We start from the raw sequence: 27,981 nt of genomic DNA, 5'->3' as shown, positions 1-27,981 counted from the left end.
CACTTACTCTTCATATCACTCACCTCCTGATTGTTGCATCTGACTAAATAGCACAGAACTACCTGGCTTGGACATTTAAAAAAACATCCTTTTCACCAACAAATGCTTGTATCTGTATTTTTGTATTTCTCCAGTGGATGCTGGGAACTCTGTAAGGACCATGGGGAACAGACGGGCTCCGCAGGAGACTGGGCACTCTAAAAGAAAGATTAGGTACTATCTGGTGTGCACTGGCTCCTCCCTCTATGCCCCTCCTCCAGACCTCAGTTAGATTTCTGTGCCCGGCCGAGCTGGATGCACACTAGGGGCTCTCCTGAGCTCCTAGAAAGAAAGTATATGTTAGGTTTTTTATTTTACAGTGAGACCTGCTGGCAACAGGCTCACTGCAACGAGGGACTAAGGGGAGAAGAAGCGAACCTACCTGCTTGCAGCTAGCTTGGGCTTCTTAGGCTACTGGACACCATTAGCTCCAGAGGGATCGACCGCAGTACCCGTCCTTGGTGTTCGTTCCCGGAGCCGCGCCGCCGTCCCCCTTACAGAGCCAGAAGCATGAAGATGGTCCGGAAAATCGGCGGCAGAAGACTTCAGTCTTCACCAAGTTAGCGCACAGCACTGCAGCTGTGCGCCATTGCTCCTCATACACACTTCACACTCCGGTCACTGAGGGTGCAGGGCGCTGGGGGGGGGGGCGCCCTGAGCAGCAATAAAAACACCTTGGCTGGCAAATATATCACAATATATAGCCCCAGAGGCTATATATGTGATAATTACCCCTGCCAGAATCCATAAAAAAGCGGGAGAAAAGTCAGCGAAAAAGGGGCGGAGCTATCTCCCTCGGCACACTGGCGCCATTTTCTCTTCACAGTGTAGCTGGAAGACAGCTCCCCAGGCTCTCCCCTGTAGTTTTCAGGCTCAAAGGGTTAAAAAGAGAGGGGGGCACTAAATTTAGGCGCAATATTGTTTATACAAGCAGCTATTGGGGAAAATTCACTCAGTGATAGTGTTTATCCCTACATTATATAGCGCTCTGGTGTGTGCTGGCATACTCTCTCTCTCTGTCTCCCCAAAGGGCTGTGTGGGGTCCTGTCCTCAGTCAGAGCATTCCCTGTGTGTGTGTGGTGTGTCGGTACGGCTGTGTCGACATGTTGGATGAGGAGGCTTATGTGGAGGCGGAGCAGATGCCGATAAATGGGATGTCGCCCCCTGTGGGGCCGACACCAGAGTGGATGGATAGGTGGAAGGTATTAACCGACAGTGTCAACTCCTTACATAAAAGGCTGGATGACGTAACAGCTGTGGGACAGCCGGCTTCTCAGCCCGCGCCTGCCCAGGCGTCTCAAAGGCCATCAGGGGCTCAAAAAAACGCCCGTTACCTCAGATGGCAGACACAGATGTCGACACGGAGTCTGACTCCAGTGTCGACGAGGTTGAGACATATACACAATCCACTAGGAACATCCGTTGCATGATCTCGGCAATAAAAATTGTGTTACACATTTCTGACATTAACCCAAGTACCACATGAAAGGGGTTTTATGTTTGGGGAGAAAAAGCAGCCAGTGTTTTGTTCCCCCATCAGATGAGTGAATGAAGTGTGTGAAGAAGCGTGGGTTCCCCCGATAAGAAACTGGTAATTTCAAAAAAATTACTGCTGGCGTACCCTTTCCCGCCAGAGGATAGGTCACGTTGGGAGATATCCCCTAGGGTGGATAAGGCGCTCACACGTTTGTCATAAAAGGTGGCACTGCCGTCTTAGGATACGGCCACTTTGAAGGAGCCTGCTGATAAAAAGCAGGAGGCTATCCTGAAGTCTGTATATACACACTCGGGTATTATACTGAGACCTGCAATTGCCTCAGCATGAATAGTGCTGCTGCAGCAGGGTCTGATACCCTGTCAGATAATATTAATACCCTAGACAGGGAGAATATGGTGCTAACATAGAGCATATTAAAGACGTAGTCTTATATATGAGGGATGCACAGAGGGATATTTGCCGGCTGGCGTCCAGAATTAATGCAAGGTCCATTCTGCCAGGAGGGTATTAGAGACCCGGCAGTGGACAGGTGATGTTGACTTTAAAAGGCACATGGAGATTATGACTTATAAGGGTGAGGAATTGTTTGGGGATGGTCTCTGGGACCTTGTATCCACAGCAACAGCCGGGAAGAAAAATTTCTACCTCAGGTTTCCTCACACCCTAAGAAAGCACTGTATTATCGGGTACAGTCCTTTCGGCTTCAGAAAAGCAAGGGGGCAAAAGGCGCTTCCTTTCTGCACAAGGGAAGAAGGAAAAAGCTGCACAGACAGCCAGTTCCCAGGATCAAAATTCCTCCCCCGCTTCCTCTGAGTCCACAGCATGACGCTGGGGCTCCACAGACAGGTGCGGTGGGGGCGCGTCTCGGGAACTTCAGGGACCAGTGGGCTTGCCCACAGGTGAATCACTGGGTTCTGCAAGTAGTATCACAGGGATACAAGCTGGAGTTCGAGACGACTCCCCCTCGCCGTTACCTCACATCAGCCTTGCCTGCTGCCCTCGGATATAGGGAGTTAGTACTGGCGGCAATTCACAAGCTGTACTTCCAGCAGGTGAAATCAAGGTACCCCTCCTTCAACAAGGCCGGGGTTACTATTCCAAAAATGTTGTGGTACCGAAACCAGACGGTTCGGTGAGACCCATTCTAAAATTGAAATCCTTGAACACTTATATACGAAGGTTCAAGTTCAAAATGGAATCGCTCAGGGCGATTATTGCAAGCCAGGAGAATTTCAGGGTATCACTGGAAATCAAGGATGGTTACCTGCATGTCCCTATTTACCCTCCTCACCAGGAGTACCTCAAAATTGTGGTACAGAATTGTCATTACCAATTCCAGACGTTGCCGTTGGTCTGTCCCCGGCACCGAGGGTATTTACCAAGGTAATGGCCGAAAGAATTATCCAGTACTTGGACAATCTCCTTATAAAGGCGAGGTCCAGGGAGCAGTTGTTTGTCAAAGTAGCACTATCTCGGGAAGTGCTACAACAGCACGGCTGGATTCTGAATATTCCAAAGTCGCAGCTGGTTCCTACGACGCATCTACTGTTCCTGGGGATGGTTCTGGACACAGAACAGAAAAAAGTGTTTCTCCCGCAGGAGAAAGCCAAGGAGCTGTCATCTCTAGTCAGAGGCCTCCTGAAACCAAAACAGGTGTCGGTGCATCACTGCACGCGAGTCCTGGAAAAAATGGTAGCTTCCTACGAAGCAGTTCCATTCGGCAGGTTCCATGCAAGAACTTTTCAGTGGGACCTCTTGGACGGGATCGCATCTTCAGATGCATCGGCTGATAACCCTGTGTCCAAGGACCGGGGTGTCTCTGCTGTGGTGGCTGCAGAGTGCTCATCTTCTAGAGGGCCGCAGATTCGGCATACAGGACTGGGTCCTGGTGATCACGGATGCCAGCCTTCGAGGCTGGGGGGCAGTCACACAGGGAAAAAATTTCCAAGGACTTTGGTCAAGTCAGGAGTCGTCCCTACACATAAATATTCTGGAACTGAGGGCCATTTACAATGCCCTAAGTCAGGCAAGACCTCTGCTTCAAAACCAGCCGGTACTGATCCAATCAGACAACATCACGGCAGTCGCCCATGTAAACCGACAGGGCGGCACAAGAAGCAGGATGGCGTGGCAGAAGCCACAAGGATTCTCCGATGGGCGGAAAATCACGTCTTAGCACTGTCAGCAGTGTTCATTCCGGGAGTGGACAACTGGGAAGCAGACTTCCTCAGCAGACACGACCTACACCCAGGAGAGTGGGGACTTCATCCAGAAGTCTTCAAACTGTTGGTAAACCGTTGGGAAAGGCCACAGGTGGACATGATGGCGTCCCGCCTCAACAAAAAGCTAAAGAGATATTGCGCCAGGTCAAGGGACCCTCAGGCGATAGCTGTGGACGCTCTAGTGACACCGTGGGTGTACCAGTCGGTTTATGTGTTCCCTCCTCTGCCTCTCATACCAAAGGTACTGAGAATAATAAGAAGGCGAGGAGTAAGAACGATACTCGTGGTTCCGGATTGGCCAAGAAGAGCTTGGTACCCAGAACTTCAAGAAATGATATCAGAGGACCCATGGCCTCTACCGCTCAGACAGGATCTGTTACAGCAGGGGCCCTGTCTGTTCCAAGACTTCCCGCGGCTGCGTTTGACGGCATGGCGGTTGAATTCCGGATCCTAAAGGAAAAGGGCATTCCGGAGGAAGTCATTCCTACGCTGATAAAAGCCAGGAAAGAAGTAACCGCAAACCATTATCACCGTATTTGGCGAAAATATGTTGCGTGGTGTGAGGCCAGGAAGGCCCCTACAGAGGAATTTCAGCTGGGTCGTTTTCTGCACTTCCTACAGTCGGGAGTGACTATGGGCCTAAAAATTGGGTTCCATTAAGGTCCAGATTTTGGCTCTGTCGATTTTCTTCCAGAAAGAACTGGCTTCACTGCCTGAAGTTCAGACATTTGTAAAGGGAGTGCTACATATTCAGCCCCTTTTGTGCCTCCTTTGGCACCTTGGGATCTCAACGTGGTGTTGAGTTTCCTGAAATCACATTGGTTTGAGCCACTTAAAACTGTGGATCTAAAATATCTCACGTGGAAAAAAGTGGTCATGTTATTGGCCTTGGCTTCGGCCAGGCGTGTGTCAGAATTGGCGGCTTTGTCATGTAAAAGCCCTTATCTGATTTTCCATATGGATAGGGCAGAATTGAGGACTCGTCCCCAGTTTCTCCCTAAGGTGGTATCAGCTTTTCACTTGAACCAACCTATTGTAGTGCCTGCGGCTACTAGGGGCTTGGAAGATTCCAAGTTACTGGACGTAGTCAGGGCCTTGAAAATTTATGTTTCCAGGACGGCTGGAGTCAGGAAAACTGACTCGCTTTTTATCCTGTAGGCACCCAACAAACTAGGTGCTCCTGCTTCTGAGCAGACTATTGCTCGCTGGATTTGTAGCACAATTCAGCTGGCGCATTCTGCGGCTGGATTGCCGCATCCTAAATCAGTAAAAGCCCATTCCACAAGGAAAGTGGGCTCATCTTGGACGGCTGCCCGAGGGGTCTCGGCTTTACAACTTTGCCGAGCTGCAACTTGGTCAGGGGCAAACACGTTTGCTAAATTCTACAAATTTGATACCCTGGCTGAGGAGGACCTTGAGTTCTCTCATTCGGTGCTGCAGAGTCATCCGCACTCTCCCGCCCGTTTGGGAGCTTTGGTATAATCCCCATGGTCCTTACAGAGTTCCCAGCATCCACTAGGACGTCAGAGAAAATAAGATTTTACTCACCGGTAACTCTATTTCTCGTAGTCCGTAGTGGATGCTGGGCGCCCATCCCAAGTGCGGATTGTCTGCAATACTTGTATATAGTTATTGCTTAACTAAAGGGTTATTGTTGAGCCATCTGTTGAGAGGCTCAGTTATATTTCATACTGTTAACTGGGTATAGTATCACGAGTTATACGGTGTGATTGATGTGGCTGGTATGAGTCTTACCCGGGATTCAAAATCCTTCCTTATTGTGTCAGCTCTTCCGGGCACAGTATCCTAACTGAGGTCTGGAGGAGGGGCATAGAGGGAGGAGCCAGTGCACACCAGATAGTACCTAATCTTTCTTTTAGAGTGCCCAGTCTCCTGCGGAGCCCGTCTGTTCCCCATGGTCCTTACAGAGTTCCCAGCATCCACTACGGACTACGAGAAATAGATTTACCGGTGAGTAAAATCTTATTTTTATTTATTTTTTTATGCACAGCTGCACAAATGCAATTTTACCTACAAACACTTAAAAAAAACTTACAGGATTACCATTGCTTTTTAACCCTCTCACAATCCTCTAATTTCTTACAGTCCAAATACATTTCTGCACCCACTTTATCTACGCTTTTGATTTACTGCAAACTAAATCTACACCCATTAAGCCTACACTGCTTTTCTCACCTGCATTTCTGCAATTCTGCTCTGATTCCCTTACAGTCTCCACTCCTACTTCCAGTTTCCCTCAACCTATTTACCTACTTATCACTATGTAAAGGTTTTCTTCTACTCCCCACATCACTCAGTGTCTACCTAATCATGTATCTTGCCCCCTGTTCACACCTTTATCCTTCCCCCCTAGTCTCCTACACCTCCTCCTCTCTCCCCTCCATCCCTCTGTTTCCTTTCCCCTCCTTTCCTGTAACCCCACTTTCACTCACCTCTGCCCCATGGTCCTGCTATCCCACAACTCAGCCCTGCTCCCTCCCTCCCTTCCCTGTCACCTCCCCACACCCCCATCCACATCACACTGAACTCCCCCCCTGTCCACCTCCTGCAGTTTCCCCTCCTAGCTCAGGCACCCTCACCATCACTACTGTCTCATCATCCCTGCCGTCAAAGTTAATCTCACCTCATCGCTACAGCAACCCTGATAATCTCATTCACATCTCTCCCACAAACTCATACCCCCTATCCTGTGCCCTCTGGATGCCAGATCTGTTTGTAACAAACTGGTCCCTACTCACAACCTTTTCATTTCCAACTCCCTGCACCTACTAGCCGTTACTGAAACTTGGATTACACCCTCTGACACTACTTCTCCTGCTGCTCTCTCTGCTGGGGGCCTCGCATTCACACACACACACCCCGACCTGGGGGTCGCCATGGGGGTGGTGTTGGAGTCCTTTTACCTTCTAGTTACTCCTACCAACTTATACCACCAGAACCATTCCTTACATTCTCTACATTTGAGGTCCATGCTATACGCCTCTTCCAACCAGTCCATCTTAGAGTAGCTGTCATTTACCGCCCCCCTGGCATTGCTTCCAAATTCATTGACAACTTTGTTTCCTGGCTTCCTCACTTCCTCTCTTCTGACATTCCCTCCATTATCCTAGGTGATGTCAACATTCCTATCGATATCCCCACACAATACCCTGCCTCTAAACTCCTTAACCTCACCTCTTCACTTGGTCTCTCCCAGTGAACCTCCTCACCCTCCCATGTGAATGGGAGCTCACTGGATCTGGTCTTCACCCAAAGTTGTTATATTTCTGATTTTTCCAACTCCCCATTTCCCCTCTTTGACCACCTACTCTCCTTTTAACCTATCGCTCTCTGCTTTCCCATCTCTACCTTCTAAGTCTACCATCACTAAGAGTAACATTGAGGCTACTGACACCACATTCCTTTCCTCTCTGTTTGACTCACCTCTCTCTCTCTCTCTCTCTCTCTCTCTCTCTCATGCCCTGAACAAGCCAATTCCATATACAATGCATCCCTTACTTCTGCTCTTAACTGTCTTGCTCCACCAACCACTATTCACCCTCGCAAATTAATACCTCAACCCTGGCACACCAAATGCACCAGATATCTGCAAAAATGCTCATGTACCGCTGAGTGACACTGGAGGAAATCACGCTCTAAGGCAGACTTCCTCCATCTCAAACTTATGCTCTCATCCTTCAGTGCTGCCCTTTCTCTTGCTAAACAGTCATATTTCAAGACCCTCATCTCCTCCCAGTCTTCCAACTCCTGGCTCTTCTTTGCCACTCTCAACTCACTCCTCTGACCACCTCCACCTCGTCTCCCTTACTCACCCTCTGCTTTTGACTTTGCCACTTACTTCACATTCAAAATTGACTCCATACGTCAGGACATTACATCACACCAGACCATCAGCAACCAGCCTCCTCCAATCCCTTACCACCCCTCCCCATCCCTCTCACCAACTCTTACATCTTTCTCCCATGCATCTGGTGAGGAAGTCATGGCCCTCATTCGTTCCTGTCCCCTCACCACCTCCCCACTTGACCCTATCCCCTCCTGCCTCCTCCGCTACCTCTCTCTTTCTTCCTGTTCTCATCTTTTCCACCTTCTCAATCTCTCCCTCTCATCAGGCACTGTCCCTCTGCCTTCAAGCATGCAATCATCTTTCCTATTCTTGAAAAAAACTACCCTTGATCCAAACACTCTCTCCAACTACCGACCCATCTCTCTCCTCCCTTTTGCCTCCAAACTCCTTGAGCGTATTGTCTACAAGCGCCTTACTAACTTTCTTTCCTCACACTCACTGCTTGACCCATTCCAGTCTGGTTTCCATCCTCTCCACTCCACTGACACTGCCCTAACAAAAATATGCAAAGTATGCAATGATCTAATGAATCTAAGGGACACTACTCTCTACTTATTCTTCTTGATCTCTCTGCTGCTTTTGACACTGTGGACCACCCTCTCCTACTGCAAATCCTTTACTCCATTGGTCGCGTGATACTGCCCTCTCTTGGCTGTCTTCCTACCTCTCTGACCGTTCATTCTCTGTCTCTTCTCATGACTCCACCTCTCCCTCACTTCCATTAACTGTAGGTGTACCCCAAGGTTCTGTCCTTGGTCCTCTTCTTTTCTCTCTCTATACGTCCTCATTAGGGAAGCTCATTAGTTCTTTTGGTTTCCAATATCATCTCTATGCTGATGACACTCAAATCTATCTTTCCTCTCCAGACCTCTCCCCTGCTCTCCTCACTCATATCTCCAACTGTCTCTCTGTTATCTCTGTTTGGATGTCCCAGAGCTTTCTTAAACTGAACATGTCTAAGACCGAGCTGATCATCTTCCCTCCCTCCCGCATAACCTCACCTCTCACAATCTCATTATCTATTGATGGCACTGCTATCTCCTCTATCCCCCAAGTGCGCTGTCTTGGAGTAATCCTTGACTCCTCCCTCTCCTTCAAACCACACATTCAGCACCTCTCACAAACCTGCCGTTTTCATCTAAAAAATATTTCCAGGATCAGACCCTTTCTGACCCAGGATGCTACTAAGACTCTTATCCACTAACTGGTCATCTCCAGACTGGATTACTGTAATCTCCTCCTGACTGGCATTCCTGACAAATACCTCTCTCCACTCCAATCTATCCTCAATGCTGCTGCCCGGCTCATTTTCCTCACCAAACGCACTATGTCCACCTCTCCTCTCTTACAAGACCTTCACTGGCTCCCCTTGCCTTTCAGAATCCATTTCAAGCTTCTCACACTCACTTACAAAGACCTCACCCACTCCTCTCCCATCTACATATTTGACCTTATCTTCCTTTACACTCCCACCTGTCCTCTTCACTCTGCTAATGCACGTCATCTCTCCTGCCTGATTACTTCCTCCCACTCCTACCTCCAAGATTTTTCACGTGCTGCTCCATTTCTCTGGAATTCCCTACCTCTCCCCCTCAGACTCTCCACCTCTCAACAAAACTTCAAACGGGCTCTCAAGACCCACTTCTTCACCAAACCCAGCCAAATCTCACCCTAACCCTCTGTTCCACGCTCTCTGTGTACCCCATCTGTGTCACCCCTGTCTGTCTACCCCTCCCCTTTAGAATGTAAGCTCTCACGAGTAGGGCTTCTTCCCTCATGTGCTTATCCTTTTTCTTACTTTAATAATCTTCAACTGCACCAAATCCAGCAGTCTTCTGCCACCTGATACTTATTCCAGTGTCATCTGCTGATGTAGCTATGTTTATTCACCCTGTACTTGTCCTATATTGTTGTCAACTGTAAGTTGCTGTTTTCCTGTTTTGATTATTTGTGTATGTACTCTGTAATTGGGCGCTGCGGATCCCTTGTGGCGCCATATAAATAAAGGATAATAATAATAATAATTATTATTATTATTATTATTATACAGAAAGGCTGATTTTAGTGCATCCAGGGAGTGTCAAGCACAGATTTCTGTCACTTTCACTTGGGATGACATGTTGGAACTTGTGATCTCAGTAATCTGCTCTTTGTGAACAGTGTTTAGGTGGGTACACACTAGGAAATGTGCTCTAGGAGTGACGTCGCCTAGTGTTTCCCCTCCCATGCCGGATGGCGGCAGAGCATACACACTGAGCAATATCGCTCAGTGACATCACGCTGCGGCCAGGCTGTGCATGCAGTTTTTGGACACAGTCCAAGTTGAGCTGCATGCACGCCTGATAGCAAGGGTCGTTAACGACTCGAGGATCTGATCATCGTCGGCGTCATACACACTTAGCGATAAAGTAAACTACGTCGCTCAGAAATGGTAAAAATTAGCGATGTCATTTCATTTATCACTAAGTGTGTACCCATCTTTTGACAGATGAACTTGTAACATCAGGTTTTTTTTAGGAGAACACCTCTCTTGCAGGGCTGATGAATGAAAGCAGACAACGTTTGGACCGAAGCCCCGCCCTATCCACTAGTCACGCCTCTTTTACATTCTGTAATCACTGTGAGGTATTTGTAGTGACAATATGCCACCCCATTGGTTGATCCTGTTGCTAAGATATGGCCCCAATGCCTGGTCAAAGAAGAATTCTGCCCAAAATGTAAATTGTACTGTTGGGTGTATTCTTTAAGATGTGGCCAAATAAAACATGCTTTACTTATCTTCGATGCAGAGATCCTCCAATCTGACAAGTACCTCTAATAGGTTGGTTTACTTTAAATGCGTGATACTGTACTTCTATGCAGTTGTCACTATTATGGATCACAAAAGCTGCACTCCTATCTAAGTAGTGCTTCTGTAGACCTCCCTTGTGGATGGAGTGTCCATGGAGGTAGGGCCATGACACCCGCTAAGCCTTCCTCGTCATTGTTTTCATCGTTTAGTGGAGCACACTATGTAGCCCTCTTTGTGTAAAAATACTGTTCATCACATGGGACTTTATGGTCTATGTACTAAGCTTTGTAGAGAGATAAAGTTGACCAAGATAAAGTACCAGCCAATCAGATCCTAATTGCCATGTTACAGTCTGATAGACTGGTACCAGGCATTGGGACCAGGCATTGTATGCTTTTGTAATCAGCACTATCTGTGTATCGTATACTGGCCATAAGATGAGGTCAGGCATTGTATTCTTTAGCAATCAGAAGTATCTCTGTATTGTATACTGGCCATAAGATGAGACCAGGCATTGTATGCATTAGTAATCAGAAGTATCTCTGTATTGTATACTGGCCATAAGATGGAACCAGGCTTTGTATGCTTTAGTAATCAGAAGTATCTCTGTTTTGTATACTGCCCATAAAATGGGACCAGGCCTTGTATGCTTTAGTAATCAGAAGTATCTCTGTATCATATACTGACCATTAGCTAAGACCTGACATTGTACAATAGTCTGTAATAGCCGCACTAAATTTGATAAATTCAATATAACCTTAAGAAATCATTGTGGACCTGATTCTGAGTTGGATGTAGTCACGGTCGTCATTTGTCACGTCTGCTCAGGTCCTTTCTAACCAGGTCCTAAAACTAACCCTAACTTAGCCCCTAGCCATGCAATTGTAGGATTTCACTGAAAAGAATTGCTCAATGAGCCATTGTATTGCAGGGATGAGCCATTGTATTACAGGGAATTGCCCACCTTGCATGAACTGTTTTAGGTAACTTCCTGTATCATGCAATTTACCATACAAACGTGAATTGGCTTTCTATGTTGCAGCACAAAGCTGAGATTTATCTCACAATGTAGGTATCCCCCTTTGTGATTGTTACATTCTGCACAAGGCAGTCACGTATCAGAACCTGAAGCAATACCACAGGCTGATGCCAATATAGGAAACATATTGGGACTCTTGCAAAATGCAGAAACTATGGGAGGGGAACCTTCCACAGAGGCATTGTTTGGTTACATTCCAATTTATGACATATTGTTGTTCACAAATTTTTCAGTTTATAGAATCCTCAGGGTGAATCAGGTTTCACATAGGCAGTGACCAGGCAAAACCAGTGCTGTTTCTCTCATGGATTAAGGTGTCAGTGCAAATATACATAATGATTTTCTGTAGATTAGAGACTGTAAGGAAACATGTGCATGACAGAAGTGAAACTAGGAGGCAGCAAAAGCAGGAGCCAAATGTGCTGAAAAACATGTAAATGGATATTATAGCCTTGGGTGACATTGCATGGTCAATGGGGGAGTGGCATGGTGACATATTAGGTGTGTCATGGTGAGAAGGAGGTGTGGCCTAAAATTTCTCAAGGATGGCGTAACTATTAACTGCTACTCCTCCCACACTAATTGTGCCCTCTAGTGGGTAAATTTTTACTAAGATGGGAGTTCTATTTAAGATGGGATGTTGCCCATAGCAACCAATCAGATTCTGGGTATTATCTTCTAGAAGGTGCTAGATAAATGAGAAGTAGAATCATCTTAAATAGAACTCCCATCTTAGTAAATTTACCTCTAACTGTCTATGTGTGAGACCACAAATTGGACATAGATCCAGCCATTCAGCGTTTTGGTCGAGTGGTTGGCATCTGAATGGCCACTCTTAGTACACAAACAAATGTTGTAGCTGACCTATCAGCACCCAGGGAACTTGTCATTTACAAATCTTAACAAATTAAATAATGTAAGGACACCAGGTTAATGTTTACCTCTTAGTACCCTGCTAGCTGACTGGACTGACCATAGTTAAACCTTGTACTTATAAAAACACCATGCGAGGGGTGCTGAGAAGGTGAAGCAAGTACTAATTACCAGAGCCCAGGACTGTTGGAGGAGCCAGAGCCAGCTGCTGAGGTGGACATATATTCCCTTTGCAGCACACACTGTGCACAGTTTACTTTTTCCAGGTGGGCGTGGCCATACCACTCATATTTGCCCACAACCCCTTCAGTTTCCTGGCCCATTGGCTACTGCAGTGGTTCTCAAACTCGGTCCTCAGGACCCCACACAGTGCATGTTTTGCAGGTAACCCAGCAAGTGCACAGGTGTATTAATTACTCACTGACACATTTTAAAAGATCCCCAGGTGGAGCTAATTATTTCACTTGTGATCTGTTAGGAGACCTGCAAAACATGCACTGTGTGGGGTCCTGAGGGCCGAGTTTGAGAACCTGTGGGCTATTGCATTGGCCCTGCACCCAACACACAATAATAGCAAACATACAACAACAGGTTCTCCAAACTGAAAATTACACTTCTGTACCTCACCCACATCTTTGTCTCCCTCACTTCAATGCGCAATCCTAGCTGTTGAGCCTCATGCTTCACGATCCACTTGAAAACGAAACTTCAACACCTCACAAGTCCAACAGGAGCCATAATCCTGGTGGGCAATGTCCATAAGCAATACAAAAATTCTGCCTTGCGTCCACGTCATTTTAAACCCTTCTCATGTTCTCATTGCCATGGACCCCCTTCAGTCCTCCACTCTGTTGCAGGCCATATGTTGCTCCAGCATGTCTTCTAAAGCAGGTGTGCTAATTGCTGAGACGTCTGTTGTCTGTGTATAGATACAATGGCCTGAGACATATTACAGTAAACAAATATCAGGCATGTTTACACAGTAATAGCAGTTTATGTGACCCCACCTAGCAATGTTTAAGAATTGTACAATGGACTTACAATATATTATTAATACAAAACTATCAAAGCAAAGTTAAACACAGCTTGGATGAAAATCGGTGTCCAGCAGTGTAAACCACTATTGTAAAAGTCCTAGCATCCCCATGTCATCACAGGAAAAGACCATTCTAAAAAAAAATAGTTATATCACACATATACACACATATACCTTTATTTAAATTGCCTAATAAAATTAATTTGATTGTGAAGGTGAAGATAAAGAGGGGGCGGTCTTCATTAGGATGGACTTGGTGTGAGCAGCGGTCAGTCTTATCTTACGTCTTTTTCTAAATGCCTGCAATCTTGTTCAGTAGAAGAGGGATTTACTTACAAAGTGTGGTTTATGAATTACTAATGCAAGTTATGCAAATATATTAAAATCAGTGCCCTACAGCAGTAGCGCCTTCAGATTCTATAATCATTTTTTTATTTGGATACATTTTTATTAGAAGTATTAATAAAATATAAAGAACCGCAAGTGAAATGATAACATAAAAATGAGCTATAAAACCAGATGAAGGAGAAGAGGAGGAAGGAGAAATGATCAAAGCAGAAAAAAATAAGGATACAGAAAAAAGGACAGGAAGAGGAATGGTAGATGGGACAGAAACAATCTGGGCACAAAACATAAGAAAAAAAATAACATGCCTGAAAAATCACAGGGAAAATGGCTGCAGCAGGACTCCGTAAAGCTGAGTATTAAACATGGGTGCACCCATTATGGATACGCCACTGACTAGGTACCTGTTAGACATACCGTTCAAGTCAATGAAGCATAACCACACCCCGCTGAGGGATGACCCCCAGTACAATTTTGAGATGTATAGTTCAGCCAACAAGATGGCTGCCTCCACAGGTGACAACTCCACCTTAACAACCCCTGTCATACTATTATAATAGAAACATTTCCTTATCAGAACTTTTCCTTTAGATTGTTTCCCGTTCATGTTCCACTACAGTCTATTTTACACTTATTGCTTTTGACAATTTCTAGGAATTTCTTGGCCTTTGTAAAACCAAACCCAGCATCGTCCCCTCATGACTTCATATCACCAACTCACACAGGACAGCTGCCAGATTAGTCATCAGAAATGGAAAAGAGCCTTTGCTGAAAACCAATGATAGTGTGCCAACAACTGTTGTTCAATGTGCACAGTACGTACACAATACAACATGAGGCAATGATAGAATATGAACATTCCTTTTTACAGGAATCCCGAACCACCAGCCCATGTTAACATTGACATGGGGTTATTATATATCTCTGAGTAGGCTAAATGGGGCAGGTATTCTGAACGGTTATCCCTTTCACTGTCAGGGTTCTGTACAAGTATCACTGGGCTTGCTACAGACCACCCTTCACTTTAGTGTAGTACGTTGGCTACACCTGGCATAACGTATCTTTGTTTATCCATCCTGCAGGCTGTTTAACTGCTTTTCTGTGAGTAGGCTATTTTGATAGCATATTGAAATGTGAATTAAATTTTTTTGCGTTCTACAGGAAATGCTAGCAGAAACAACACTTTCATTTGTCTTCAGAACACCAGAATCTGTAATGAAAAAAAGAAAAAAAGTTTCTCAGTTAAAACATATATATTATATGTACTGTATCTATAAATGGGCACATTAGATATTTGGTCTAATTACGCTAATGGATTTTTTTATTTTTATTTCAGTACAATATATTCACATACATGGGTGTGTATACAATGCTCCACATTCCATACCTGCTAATGCAGTAGTAATTACTATTACTATGCATTTAATAGTATGTGTAATTAGATCTATAATATTTATGAAGCACCCAGATTACATGGAAAGCTGCACATACATTACACATCTATTCACGTGCACTCAGTTTTAATGCCTGTGCGTATGTGGTATAATAACGGAGACGCTTATCCGCGTGTCACTTCAGACATGCTGAGGGCTTTTTCCAAAGTAGGATGCAGCTTTCTAATATACAGTGCTGTACATCATGGGAGTGCATGGGTCCAGCAACTAGAGAATCTCCCTGTATGTAAACTGGATTACTATATTCTCACTACAGTTCGTAACTAGTCATTAAGGCTCATTAACATATGTAAACAATACGGCCAAAAGTCACTTCCTGGTCTACAGAATCACCCCTGTTATATCGTTGTACACCTACATTTTGTGTAATCACAGATACTCCATGAAAGGTAGGTAAGGGCAAAATATGAGAGAATTTGTATTTGCAGAAATGATGTCCAGCCCTATTGTGAGATGCAGGAATCATTGACACTCTGCTTTTCCAACACACTGCATCCTGTAATGTGTGCAGAGCCCTTATTGCTAACAACCCCAGAAGCCTGTAATGCTGGGTACACACTACATAGAGTTTTCTTTCTTTCGCGCGATGACCGATATAGACCTGTTGCGTGCGGTGGGTGTGTACACCTGATATGTCTGTGAGCAACATCGTGCACAGACATATCGCGTTGGCCCTGCATCATAGCTAAGGCAGATGTATCTTGCAGATATTTTGGCATGTCTGGCTGTACGTACAGGAGATCCGCCAACTGCCAGATCACTGGCTGCTGTGACTGACATCACAGCTGGGCAGGAAAGTTTAAATGCCCACCCAGTTGTGAGAACCGACCTCCCTGGACTCCTGCTCAGTGACTACAGCTACCAATCAATGAAGGGCTATTTCAATTTCCGAATCTGATGACATCACAACTGTGCCTGTGATTGGCGTTGGACGCTCTCACATTCTGCTGGCAACCACTCCTCCACTGACTGATAACGGACCTCACCTCAATGAAGCATCTTGGAAACCGATTGTACGTTCCGTACCTTCTGAAGGACAAGGGGTCATCCTGGTCATGTGGGGGGATTGAGCACATTCCAGGCAGCCCTTTCCATGTGTCTGTGCTCTAATCTGCCACCCACTGTTTCCCCTTGTTCTGGTTCCAGTACCCCCTTATCCTCTGTGTGCGTGTCTAATGTACAGCTACCATACACCCAACCTTTCCCTATGTGGAGAGGTTGGGTGTATGGTCAGCTCTGGGCAGAGGTTAGCTCTGATTTTGGGGGTCTTGCTTAGCTGGTTCAAGTTTGTGCAATGACCATATTAAGCCCCTGTGGCACTGAAGCAGCAAAGTGTGAATGGGTGCATTAAGTCATATTTTGGGGAAAGCGGGATGGTCAGGCACGCTGGATAAGCAGCTCTGTTGTGAACTTGGAACTTTTTATTCCATATTTGTGTCAGAGACGGCTACTAATTTCAAGTTGGTCTAGGGCAGTGATGAAGAACCTTTGGCACTCCAGCTGTTGTTGAACTACACATCCTAGCATGCCCTGCTACAGTTTTAGCATGGCCAAATAGCAAACAGCTCAACAACAGCTGGATTGCCAAAGGTTCCCCGTCACTGGTCTAGGGCAATCCCCTGCCCCTCAGAGAGCTGCTTTATATTCCACATGCTCCTGTTTGCTGCCCTGCCCCCTGTATTTGTTTACATTTGTTTGTTCTCCTTAAGGGCCCCATACATTAGAAAGATAATGCCCGATTTCATCCGATTTCGGGCATTGGGGCCGATATATCGGGTGAAATCAGGCATTTTGGAGGTATTTCCAATCCGATGCGCGTTCCCGTGAGCATTGGATCGGATCCCCTAGATTGAATGTACTGCACTAACAATCATGTCCGACCCCCACAGGATGGCTGGGATCGCATGCGATACATTGTATATGCAAAAGGACCGCATACGATGTATCGTATGCGATCCTGCCTCCCGGGAAGCTGCCGGGGTAATCGCCTGCGACATGACGGTCGGACATGTCGCATTAGTGCATGGGGCCCTTTACTGTAAATGGTTGTAAGGGATCTCTGGGATGGCAATAGGTGTTTCATGGGAGGACAGAAGACCTAATGGAGCATCCAGATAATTCCTTTCAATAGACTTTAAAAATGCCGGTTCTCCAATTTTCCTTTCTACAACCTGTGAGGCTCTCCGTGATAAAATGCAAAAATGGCATTACAATGGCTGAATGCCATCCAAACCATGGCCGCAACTAGGGGGGGCTAAGGGGTCACGTGCCCCGGGCGCCTGATTTGAGGGGGCGCCGAGAGCTCTGCCCGACTCCCTCAGCCAGCTGCTCTCCACCTCCTGCATGGCTCCACGCAACAACTAACGTGTCTTCACGCTAATCGCTGTTAGGAGAGACACTACACGCGGAAGAGGGACCATCAGACAAGCCACCCCGGCTGGAGCTGCAGTGCAGGGACGATTCTGCTTGTCTCCAGGCTCCACCGTCAGAAGCAGCACTCTCAGCAGCAGTGGCAGCTGCTGGGAGAGCTGCTGCTGGCGGCAGAGCATGGACGGAAGACGAATCATCCGACTTCAGCAGCTGAGTCTGTACCCGCGGTGCTGCATTCTTTCCTCCTCCGGCGCTGAATTCTCCCCTCCTCCGGCACTGCATTCTTCCCTCCTCCGCCTGCGCTGCATTCTTACCTCCTCCGGCAGCGTCAGGACTACAAGATGCTGACGGCGCTGTGCAGCTGACACTGGGACATGAGATGTCACGACGTCTCATCCCCCAAGAAGGCGACGAGGAGCGGGAGGTTGGAGCTGGACTCTAAAATGTGCCTGATTGTGCTGCACTGAGGTCAGTGAGAATGTAAAGCCCCTGCAATTCCACATCCTCTGTCACCCTCACCAAGGATCGAGAAATCATCCCTGGATTGAACGAGCAAAAAGGTACACTACCTTACTGTGCACAAACTTTACTATTCAGGGAAGCAGGACGCCGCACCCCTGCAACTGTATAATCTACATCTGAATATTTGACATGGATCATCCCAAAAAAGTAGACCACTGGCATCTGGATGATCACATCCACTAAGACGCATTTCTGATTCATAGACATACATGATATTCCTGTTCTAAATGTAATCTTTCGTTTTTGCTTTGTTATGTTTTAACTTATTATAACTTTTGTCTGAGTTATTATAATTTCTACTTCCTAGACATTTTCCATCCTTTCTTCCCTCTATTCACCTTCCCCCAACCCGTCTACACCCCCCTCTTTTTTGTCAATACAATCAAGCTCAGTGTTATGGATTCTCCTCTAATATATCTGCAGCTCCCACTCTCCCTCGTTATTTGTTTATTTAATATATATATTTTTTAAATATCTCTTTTTTTTTTTGTTTTTTTTGGGAGGGGGAAGGGGGGTCGCGCTAAATTACTGACTTGCCCCGGGTGCCGAAAATCCTAGTTTCGTCCCTGTCCAAACGACCTGAAACTATTTTCTTCTTTTACTTTTAAAGCAGCCACCACCTGTTAAATTCAGATCACTAAACTTATATTGGTCCTGTTCAATTTCAAGTTAGTGCCCTAGAAGTGGGACCTTGACTTGTGCCTTCTTCCTCCCTATGTATCCAATGGTTCATTGGGTTGCGAGCTGGTTCACCTACCAAAGGCCATTCCAATTGGTTTGCTTCCAAATCTTGTTTTGTTAATTTTTCTAAAAATTAGTTTTTTTTTGTTTTGTTTTTTGTTGTGCACGACTACAGTACTTTGGGGGTAATTCCGAGTTGATCGCAGCAGGAACTTTGTTAGCAGTTGGGCAAACCATGTGCACTGCAGGTGGGGCAGATATAACATGTGCAGAGAGAGTTAGATTTGGGTGGGGTGCAGGGGCGGATGGGGAACAAAAAGCGGCCCTGGAGAAATTTGTACTAGTGGCCCCACATGGGCAGCACCAGAGGTGTAAGGTCTAGCCATGGGCCATGGCAGCAGTACCCTCCCCCCCAAGACTTTCCAGATAGTGGACATGTCCAGCATCAAGGGGGAAGTTAAAAAGAAATAAAATGAAATATTATGAGCACATTATATGATACACCTTCAGAATTTAGGAAACTATATAGTTCTTTAGAAAGATATATTTTCTTGCTTATTACACCAACCGTATCCCAATCACTATTCACTCAATCTTATATGTCAGCCAAGCAGGCAGACAGAGCAACACTAGATCATCTGCAATCACAGGCTAAGTGGCAAAGTCATTTTCATATATGCAGATTATTTTGCATCGTATTCATTATGTCTATAAAAAGGACCACATGTCCTCAAACAAAACAGGCCCCGTGGGTGCGTCGGCCCACCGGGAATCTTCCCTGGGGAAAAACCCTATGCCCAATCCGCCTCTGGTGGGGTGTGTTCAATCTGCAATCTAAATTGCAGTGTAAAAATAAAGCAGGCAGTATTTACCCTGCACAGAAACAAAATAACCCACCCAAATCTAACTCTCTCTGCACATGTTATATCTGCCTCCCCTGCAGTGCACATGGTTTTGCCCAACTGCTAACAAATTTCCTGCTGCGATCAACTCAGAATTACCCCCTTTACTCTTAACGATAACAATAAAATTCTGCTTTTAATAAGTTATTTATATTATAGAATTTAGTCATGTTTTTGGTTTGATCTATTTTTGTCCATGAGGCATATTTACTAAACAATATTTTCTGTCTTCATGGGACACCCGCAAATATTAAGGATCCCCTGAATGTACCATGGAGGAACTGCAGGAAATATCTCCGATATCTGCCGTGGTCCCTCCATTTCCAACAGCAGAAGCAGACCCTTATATGTTTCTATGGGGGCAGCTGGGCTCAGACTTATCAAGTTCAGGAATGTGAAGAATTCCAGAACGTTGCCCCAGCAGCTACCCCCATCTTCAGATGCCTCTTATGTGCACTTTGCGCAATTTACCAAGAGATTGATTCACAGGAACCCTACTTGGCAATGCCTTTCGCACATGCGCAGTCAGCAGACCACAAATGTGCAGTAGTGCCGAGCGGTTGGGAAACAGAAGTGAAATGATCGCATTTGCGATCATTTCAATGCTAACGTCTCAGCCCCTTTCCCTGTAAGTGTTCATTACCGTAGTACATTCCGCCAAAATGTTCTCTTTTATTGCCGCAAATAGTGGTGATAAGAAATAACAATTATCAGGTCTAAACCCCGATAACTGATAAATATGTCCTTACATAAATTAAACTGGTCTATACATAAAACTTCTTCACTCCTGAAATCATGGAAATGGATGTTTCTTGGCAATGAAAGTTTCTTTCTACAGTTTTAAAAATAGCAATTGCAGTTTGGTGTTAGTTATTGCTGAGCTGTAACCTTCGGAAATAGTTACTTAGTCATCTCCCAAAATAAGAATATATTTAATGACTTCAGCTGCATTTTGCCTTTGGTGAATGTGACAAGGCTATGAGGGAGAGGCTGAAAGTAGAGGGTGTAAGCTCTGCATAACTAAATAGTTGTCATTATAGTATATAATATTTATAGGAAACGATACAAAGGTGGTTTCTTTGTGTGCTGATTCATTATAATTCCTTCTATTCATCGTCATTATCTGTTCTTTCCTTGTTCTAGGCAAATTCATGGACTTTGACCTAAACGATCAAGGGGAGATTGGTGAGTGAGTTTATTAGGAGATGATCCGACACAATTCATGTTTTATTAATCAAGAAGATACACTCTGCGCACAATTGCTGGAAGTTCGAAACTGGAAACATGTATTTCCAAATAATATTATTTTTTTATTTTAAGGGCGGGATGTATTAACATACTCCTCTCCGTCCATCGCAGCGATGTTGATCGCATATGACTACTAACATATGCGATCAACATCGCAATGCGGTGACGGAGGCCCCCCGGGATACCTGTAAGGTGGTGTGTGGGGGGTCTCCGTCACCTCCGTGGGCTTTCCCTCTCCTCAGCTGCCGGGAACAAGGCAGCAGGCTGTCCCCGGCGCCTCCTCCTATCCCCTGCACCCGGAAGGGCCTCCGGCTGCGTTGCTTGGGGGAGAAGGAGATTACCTTCCGGGACCAGGGCTGCCTGGAGCAGAGCTGGCCCTAACCAATATGGTGCCCTAGGCAAGATTTTGGCTGGTGCCCCCTAGCACTGCCGCTAGTTGATGCCTGGCATGAGTCAGCTGGCAGCTCTGCTAACGTCGGGCGCCTTTTGTTTATGAAAATGCATCTTATTTGCATTACTATGTGTCTAGGATGCACAAGCAGCTTCTGCTGATTAAAATGAAATGCAGCATGCCTATATACTGTGTGCGACTGCGGCTGTATCTGCATACATTACAGTGATTTCCAGGAATACACTGTAACGTAGCATTTTGTATGCAGATACAGCCGCAGTCACACACAGAATATAGGCATGCCGCATATCATTTTAATCAGCAGAAGCTGCTGGGGCCCCTAAGCATACCAAATGCCCTAGGCATTTGCCTAGTTTGCCTATGCCTAAGGCCGGCTCTGGCCTGGAGGAAAGTATGCCAGGGGGGAGGGGGGAGGCGTCTGCGGCGGCGGGTTGCGGTGGCCGGCGATAAGAAGCCCATAGGCTTCTCTATAGGGTAATGCCATCCAGAGATGGCGATACCCTGGGCGGCGAAAAACCGGCGGTGGGGTCTTAGTACATTTGAAAATGCGATGAAACCCACGAAAACGGGGTTTTACCGCATTTTTCCCTTAGTACATCCCGCCCTAAGTATGGTACCTAATTGCATCCACATTTATGGGGTGATGTATCCAGGAGCGTCACTGGGGTCATAGACACCCGTTGCGTCACCAAAAGGGGGCATGGCCTCTCAGGAAGGGGGTGTGGCCCAACCCCATTTTATCACTCTGGGGGCGTGCCCAGCATCCCTTGAGATGCTGGGCTGCCCCAGGAGACTTGTTTGATACATCACCCCTTAAATCCTTATCCTACTCTCAGAACTGATTTTATTTTAGTTATTTCTTGATCATATAAAACAGTTTTCTAAGTATTTCTTTACTTTACTTAGTTGGACCGATTTATTTGTATTTATGGCTTACTGGCCTGTTCTACAGGTTGACTTAGATCTTGTTTGTCTGCTGACTCCTACTACCAGTAGCTAATGATCTCCTCATTTACATTAGTGGTCCATAGCCCTTTATCCTGATAGTGAGGTCTGTATGTAACCTGTAACATAAGCGGCTGGGCACCATAAGATATGATGTCGGCCTGTCCTGTTGACAGAAATGGAAGGACGCACTGGTCAATTAGCCGTAGAGACGTACTCTAGTTTAGTTTCCTTGTAATCATTTCTTACAGGAAACCCACTACTGTTGTATCTGCTTAGGCACGTCACTGGTAAACTCCCGTATTCTTTTTGGATTAGTACATTTTGTTCTTTTAATTACACTACATCTATGCATGGCCTCTAATCTGTTGCTTTCTTTAGACATGATGGGTCTCAAAATGATGATGGAGAAGATGGGGGTCCCAAAAACGCACCTGGAGATCAAAAAGATGATCACAGAGGTGACCGGGGGGATGAGCGACTCTATCTGCTACCGGGACTTTGTTAAAATGCTTATGGGAAAGCGTTCATCAATTTTTAAAATGTGAGTAGTCCTCTATTTTTTTTCATATACACAAAACAACAAGTGTACTGGAAGTGACACAAATCATTGGTTCTGTTAAGACTCTGAATTCAGATTATTGGGTCAAACTTCAATCAAGAGCTCATGCCAGACATTTTTTTGTGTGGAATATTTGCTGACAAACCCTTCCTGTTGGTGGAAAATTATTGTTAGCTTCAAAGTAGCATTAATTAGGTATGTGAAGTATTTGATTGCAATATTTTCCTCCTACTATACAAATTTCAAATGCTGTGTCAGGTTCTCTAGACATGATTGGAATGGGTCACAGGGGAAACCCCCCAGTGGGCCCAGCTGGCCATGGGCCCCATCCCCTCCATCAGGGATTAGGTTCCAGTCTGTTCCAGTTTCTTATGGTTAGCCAAGCCTCTGTGGTGGCTGGCCAAACCCCTTCTGGATGATAGCCACACCCCTAAGCACGGGCACTGATCATTGCATTGCCCAGGGGTCACATGCCCCGAGTGCTGGATTGGAGGGGGTGCCGTGCAGGGCCCCACAAAATCCGGCGCTGGCTCTATGGGGCTTCGTTCTCACAGGTGCTTGCAGTAACTAGGGTAGGGCAGTGTGGTTATTGGAAGAATGCTGCTATCATACTGCTGTAGTGCGCACACCATGCATTTTGTGTGTGGGCGCACCATCTGCCACCAGCCTGACTATCTACGGTAGTGTATTGCGAGAACCCGCGCTGTTGTCTGTGTACGATGTGGTAGGAGGTAGCATTGTGAACATCTCCCATGCACTGCGGCTATGCCTATTCTGCCCTGCTGTTTTGCAGTGCGTCATTGTATGGGGACTTCCGGGTCAGTGGAGCAGAGTGCAGGGCATGTTGGAGATGGGAGTAGGAAGGTATTGAACCCTGTATAATGAGAAGAACCTCCTGCATTGTCTCTTATTGCCTTCACTCTCCTCTGTTCTGTGTCTGAGCTATCTGTATGGAAGTAATAGGTCGTAATGGAAGGGGGCAGATAAAATTGAGAGGCTTAATGACAGCCATAAACTCTATCCTCTCTTCCATCTCTTTCCTTTCTCTCTCACCCCTCTCTCCCATCTCTCTCTCTCTCTCTCTCTCTCTCTCTCGCCCCTTTCTCCTCTCTTCCCTGTCTCTCCCTCACACCTCTTCTCTCTTCCATCTCTCCCTCCCACTCCTCTCTATCCCTCATCTCTCTCCCTCACTCCTCTCTTCCCTCTCTCTCCCTCACACCTCTTCTCTCTTCCATCTCTCCCTCCCACTCCTCTTTCTCCCTCACCCCTCTCTCCTCTCTTCCCTCTCTCTCCCTCACACCTCTCTTCCATCTCTCCCTCCCACTCCTCTCTATCCCTCCTCTTTCTCCCTCACCCCTCTCTCCTCTCTTCCCTCTCTCTCCCTCACACCTCTTCTCTCTTCCATCTCTCCCTCCCACTCCTCTCTATCCCTCATCTCTCTCCCTCACCCCTCTCTCCTCTCTTCCCTGTCTCTCCCTCACACCTCTTCTCTCTTCCATCTCTCCCTCCCACTCCTCTCTATCCCTCATCTCTCTCCCTCACCCCTCTCTCCTCTCTTCCCTCTCTCTCCCTCACACCTCTTCTCTCTTCCATCTCTCCCTCCCACTCCTCTCTATCCCTCAACTCTCTTCTCTCTTCCCTCTCTCTCCCTCACACCTCTTCTCTCTTCCATCTCTCCCTCCCACTCCTCTCTATCCCTCATCTCTCTCCCTCACCCCTCTCTCCTCTCTTCCCTGTCTCTCCCTCACACCTCTTCTCTCTTCCATCTCTCCCTCCCACTCCTCTCTATCCCTCATCTCTCTCCCTCACCCCTCTCTCCTCTCTTCCCTCTCTCTCCCTCACACCTCTTTTCTCTTCCATCTCTCCCTCCCACTCCTCTCTATCCCTCATCTCTCTCCCATCTCTCTATCTCACCCTCTCTCTCCTGCGGGGCGGAATAATGTTAAGTGGTACTTTATTTATTTTTATTGTTTTGTTTTGGGGGGAGGGGGCAATTTATTGCCTTGCCCTGTGTGCCGAAAATCCTAGTTTCGACCCTGTTATATGTAAGAGTTTTGCATACAGCTGGGCTGACGCAGTAATTGATGCAAGTCAGCCGTTATCAGGGAGGTTGAGAGCTCAATGGGGCCTGGGTACCGGGGTGGGCGTGGCGAATTCAGGGAGGCATGACCATGTTCCCTTAAAAAACGCTGGAAATAAAACGCTATGCACGGCATGGTAAAATCCCCTTCAGCAACTGGCCCATGCTCCTCCAGCAAGCCCGGGTATTCAGTACCCGCTCCCCCTCTCAGTGCCCCTCGCCGTAATTACACCCACATTGTGTGCATGGAAAAAATGTGTATCTACAGATGTGTCCTCATACATCTAGTCACAATATGCCATACAGTGGGAGGTGCCTGGCAGGAGTGAGCTGACAGGTACAGTGAGACTCTGCTAGAGTTGGGCGACCTTTTTTTGCCAAAAATGCAACACAATGCAACTAGGACGCACAAGGAGACTGTGCTGATTTGATGTGTCCCTGAGTCTGCATATGAAACACAAAGAAACTTGGCAAGTGGTAGCACTTCATATACAGATTCAGAGACTAAGTCGCACACAAATATACAAGTGTCATATATCAAATTAATCAACACAGTCTCCTGCTAGTCATATTGTATTGTGACTAAGATACATTTTCAGGTAAAAAGACTCAAAAAAAGATGCATGGTGCTAACAGGGTCTCACAGGACCTGGTGCAGAGAGGGGTTGTTTGGTGCAACTGAAGCAACAATATGTAAGGACACATCTGTTAGCATGTGGAGAAGTTGCCCATGTCAACCAATCAGCTGCTCCGTACAATTGGATAGTATGCAAATTATAGATGTTACTTCAATGTTGATTGGTTTCCATGGGCAACTTCTTCTCCACTGGCTTACTTCTCCACACTTTTCACTGCTTCATGAATAGACCCCCATATGTCTGGTTTTACAGCCATCATCCTCATTGCCTAACTTTGGAACAAGAGATCCGTCTGAAAACACGGACAGTTTAGGGAATGAGATGGACCTGTCACCAAAAATCACAAAGCTGCTTTTGACCTTAAGAAAGCGAAAAAGGGACTTGGAAGCTAATAGGCAGAAAGTATTACAGTTTAATTTGGCTATAATAGTATTTTTCAATGTCATTCTAGAACCATCAAATACTGCTTTTGCATATTAATAGAAAATCCTTTTATGAGCAGTATTTATTTGACTCATACTGTATTTTAAATTTTGTATATATATTTGGTGAAGCCCATGAGTGTGAGTAATTCTGCGCAGGGAACCTCGTTTGTCTTTATAGCTGTAATCCCGCTGCATGTAAGGTCCCCAGGAAATTGGCAGTGATGGGTGTTTGATATCACTATAGTTATCAGTGCTGTGATGTCAGGCATGAAGGATTTCCATAAACATCTGTCAACATCCCGAAAAAAAAGGATATTATTGAAAGAAAGAAAAACTTGAAATTTACAAGTTGCAGTTGGGAACTGACCAACAGCTTTGGAACAACCACTAAGCGCCTTTCCATACAGGTCTGTAGCAGAATAGGTGTTGCAAAGTCACAGCGCCACCTATAGGGCCAGATTATCCAGTAACTACATTTGAACTGTGCATTGGTGGGTGCCAGATTTTAACTCTGGGACAAAAACTCAAACAAAATAATATTTTTAATAAGATGGTACAAGCAGTAATAGGTGTGGTGTGATACAGTATGTCAACATTCTTAATGTCGACAGAATATTGACAACAAAATTGCCAACATGTTCTTAATGTCGACCAACATAATGTCTACATGGTCTCAACAAACATAATGTCTACATGACCGTTGTGTTGATATGTTCATTATGTCAACATTGTGCATATAGGGGGTCATTCCGACCCGATCGCTTGCTGCAGTTTCTCGCAGCGCAGCGATCGGGTCGGAACTGCGCATGGCAGCCGTCGTTGCCTAGCGATCGCCTCTGAGACAGAGGCGGTCGCTGGGTGGGAGGTATCTGGACGGCGGCGTTAAGCCGCTGTTCAGGGGGTGTGGTCCGGCCAACGCAGGCGTGGCCGGACCTTTGGGGGGGGGGGCGGTCCGCGGTGGCTGCGTGACGTTACACGCATCGGCTGCGGGCCGGGGAGAGACGAGTAGCTCCCGGGCAGCGCGCTAAAGCTGCGGTGGTCGGGAGCTACTCTTGAAGTGCAAAGGCATCGCCGCTGTGCGATGCCTTTGCACTTCTGCGGGGGGGGGGGCGGTCGGCGGCACTGACATGCGGGGCGGACTAGCCCTGTGCTGGGCGTCCCCCCGCATGTCAGTGTGAATGATCGTAGCTGTGCTAAATTTAGCACAGCTACGATCAACTCGGAATGACCCCCATAGACAGTCAAAATGTTGACATAGCATTTTTCACTGTTCTCACCTAAACCTAACTTTAAATTGAACATTAAAATTCTGTGTTACATGTAGACGTAATGTCATTGTCGGCATTCAGAACATGTTGACATTAAGGGTCAGTATTCTGTCCGGATGCCGTAGTAACACATGCTCGGGTTTGAGGTCGTGGGCCGGCCATATAAACCAGATGTTTGGAGTATTCTTGATTTCCAACAATGGGAAAGGTCAGTTTGGGACAGGGGATGTGACTGTGGCCCACCGGAGGGGGTGGGGTGGGGCTGCGTGATACATAGTGGGTGCGGTTACAACCATGGCAAATATTGAGGCTGAAGTGGTGAAATATTTAAATCCAAGCTTGAAGAATAAGCCAGTCTTTAGTTTAATGTTCCTGTGAATTCTGTGCTAAATGCAGGGAGTGTGAGGAATCAGGGAGGTGGGAGTCACAGTGAAAGACTCTGTGACCCTGGGTGTTGTTATTAATTCCAGCCACATGCTGGCCACTGCTGTTTATGGCTTGTGGGCATCACACTCCTCTCCAGTGTGCAGGATGGCTGAATGGTCACTTGGAATGTGCTGGGTCATGTATCTCTCACATTATAGAGCAGCTGGCTGCAGCTGGTGGCTTTGCTGTCCTCTCTTATCCCCCACTAGATTGCTGAGACATGCAGGCAGGTTGCTGATCCCAGGCAGATCACAGGCCACGGGCTGCAACACCCTGCTGTGGAAGTCAGCAAAACGCAGACGGGCAGAATGCACTAAAGTAACAGGCTTCAGACAAT

General features: G+C 46.3%; 1 protein-coding gene across 1 annotated transcript in view; it reads left to right on the top strand.

The window, feature by feature from the left end:
• AIF1L (allograft inflammatory factor 1 like) overlaps nt 1–27,981 on the top strand; it is a 116,558-nt gene that overhangs the window by 50,477 nt on the left and 38,100 nt on the right. Inside the window, exons 4-5 of the mRNA XM_063936702.1 lie at nt 20,784–20,825; nt 22,627–22,789. Of these exons, the coding sequence (XP_063792772.1) occupies nt 20,784–20,825; nt 22,627–22,789 (205 nt within the window). The remainder of the gene's footprint in view (nt 1–20,783; nt 20,826–22,626; nt 22,790–27,981) is intronic.

This window comes from Pseudophryne corroboree, chromosome 8, assembly GCF_028390025.1.
Source record: "Pseudophryne corroboree isolate aPseCor3 chromosome 8, aPseCor3.hap2, whole genome shotgun sequence".
Classification (NCBI taxonomy): Eukaryota; Metazoa; Chordata; class Amphibia; order Anura; family Myobatrachidae; genus Pseudophryne; species Pseudophryne corroboree.
The sequence above is the reverse complement of the archived record's forward strand: the minus strand, read 5'-3'. Positions and strand labels throughout refer to the sequence as shown.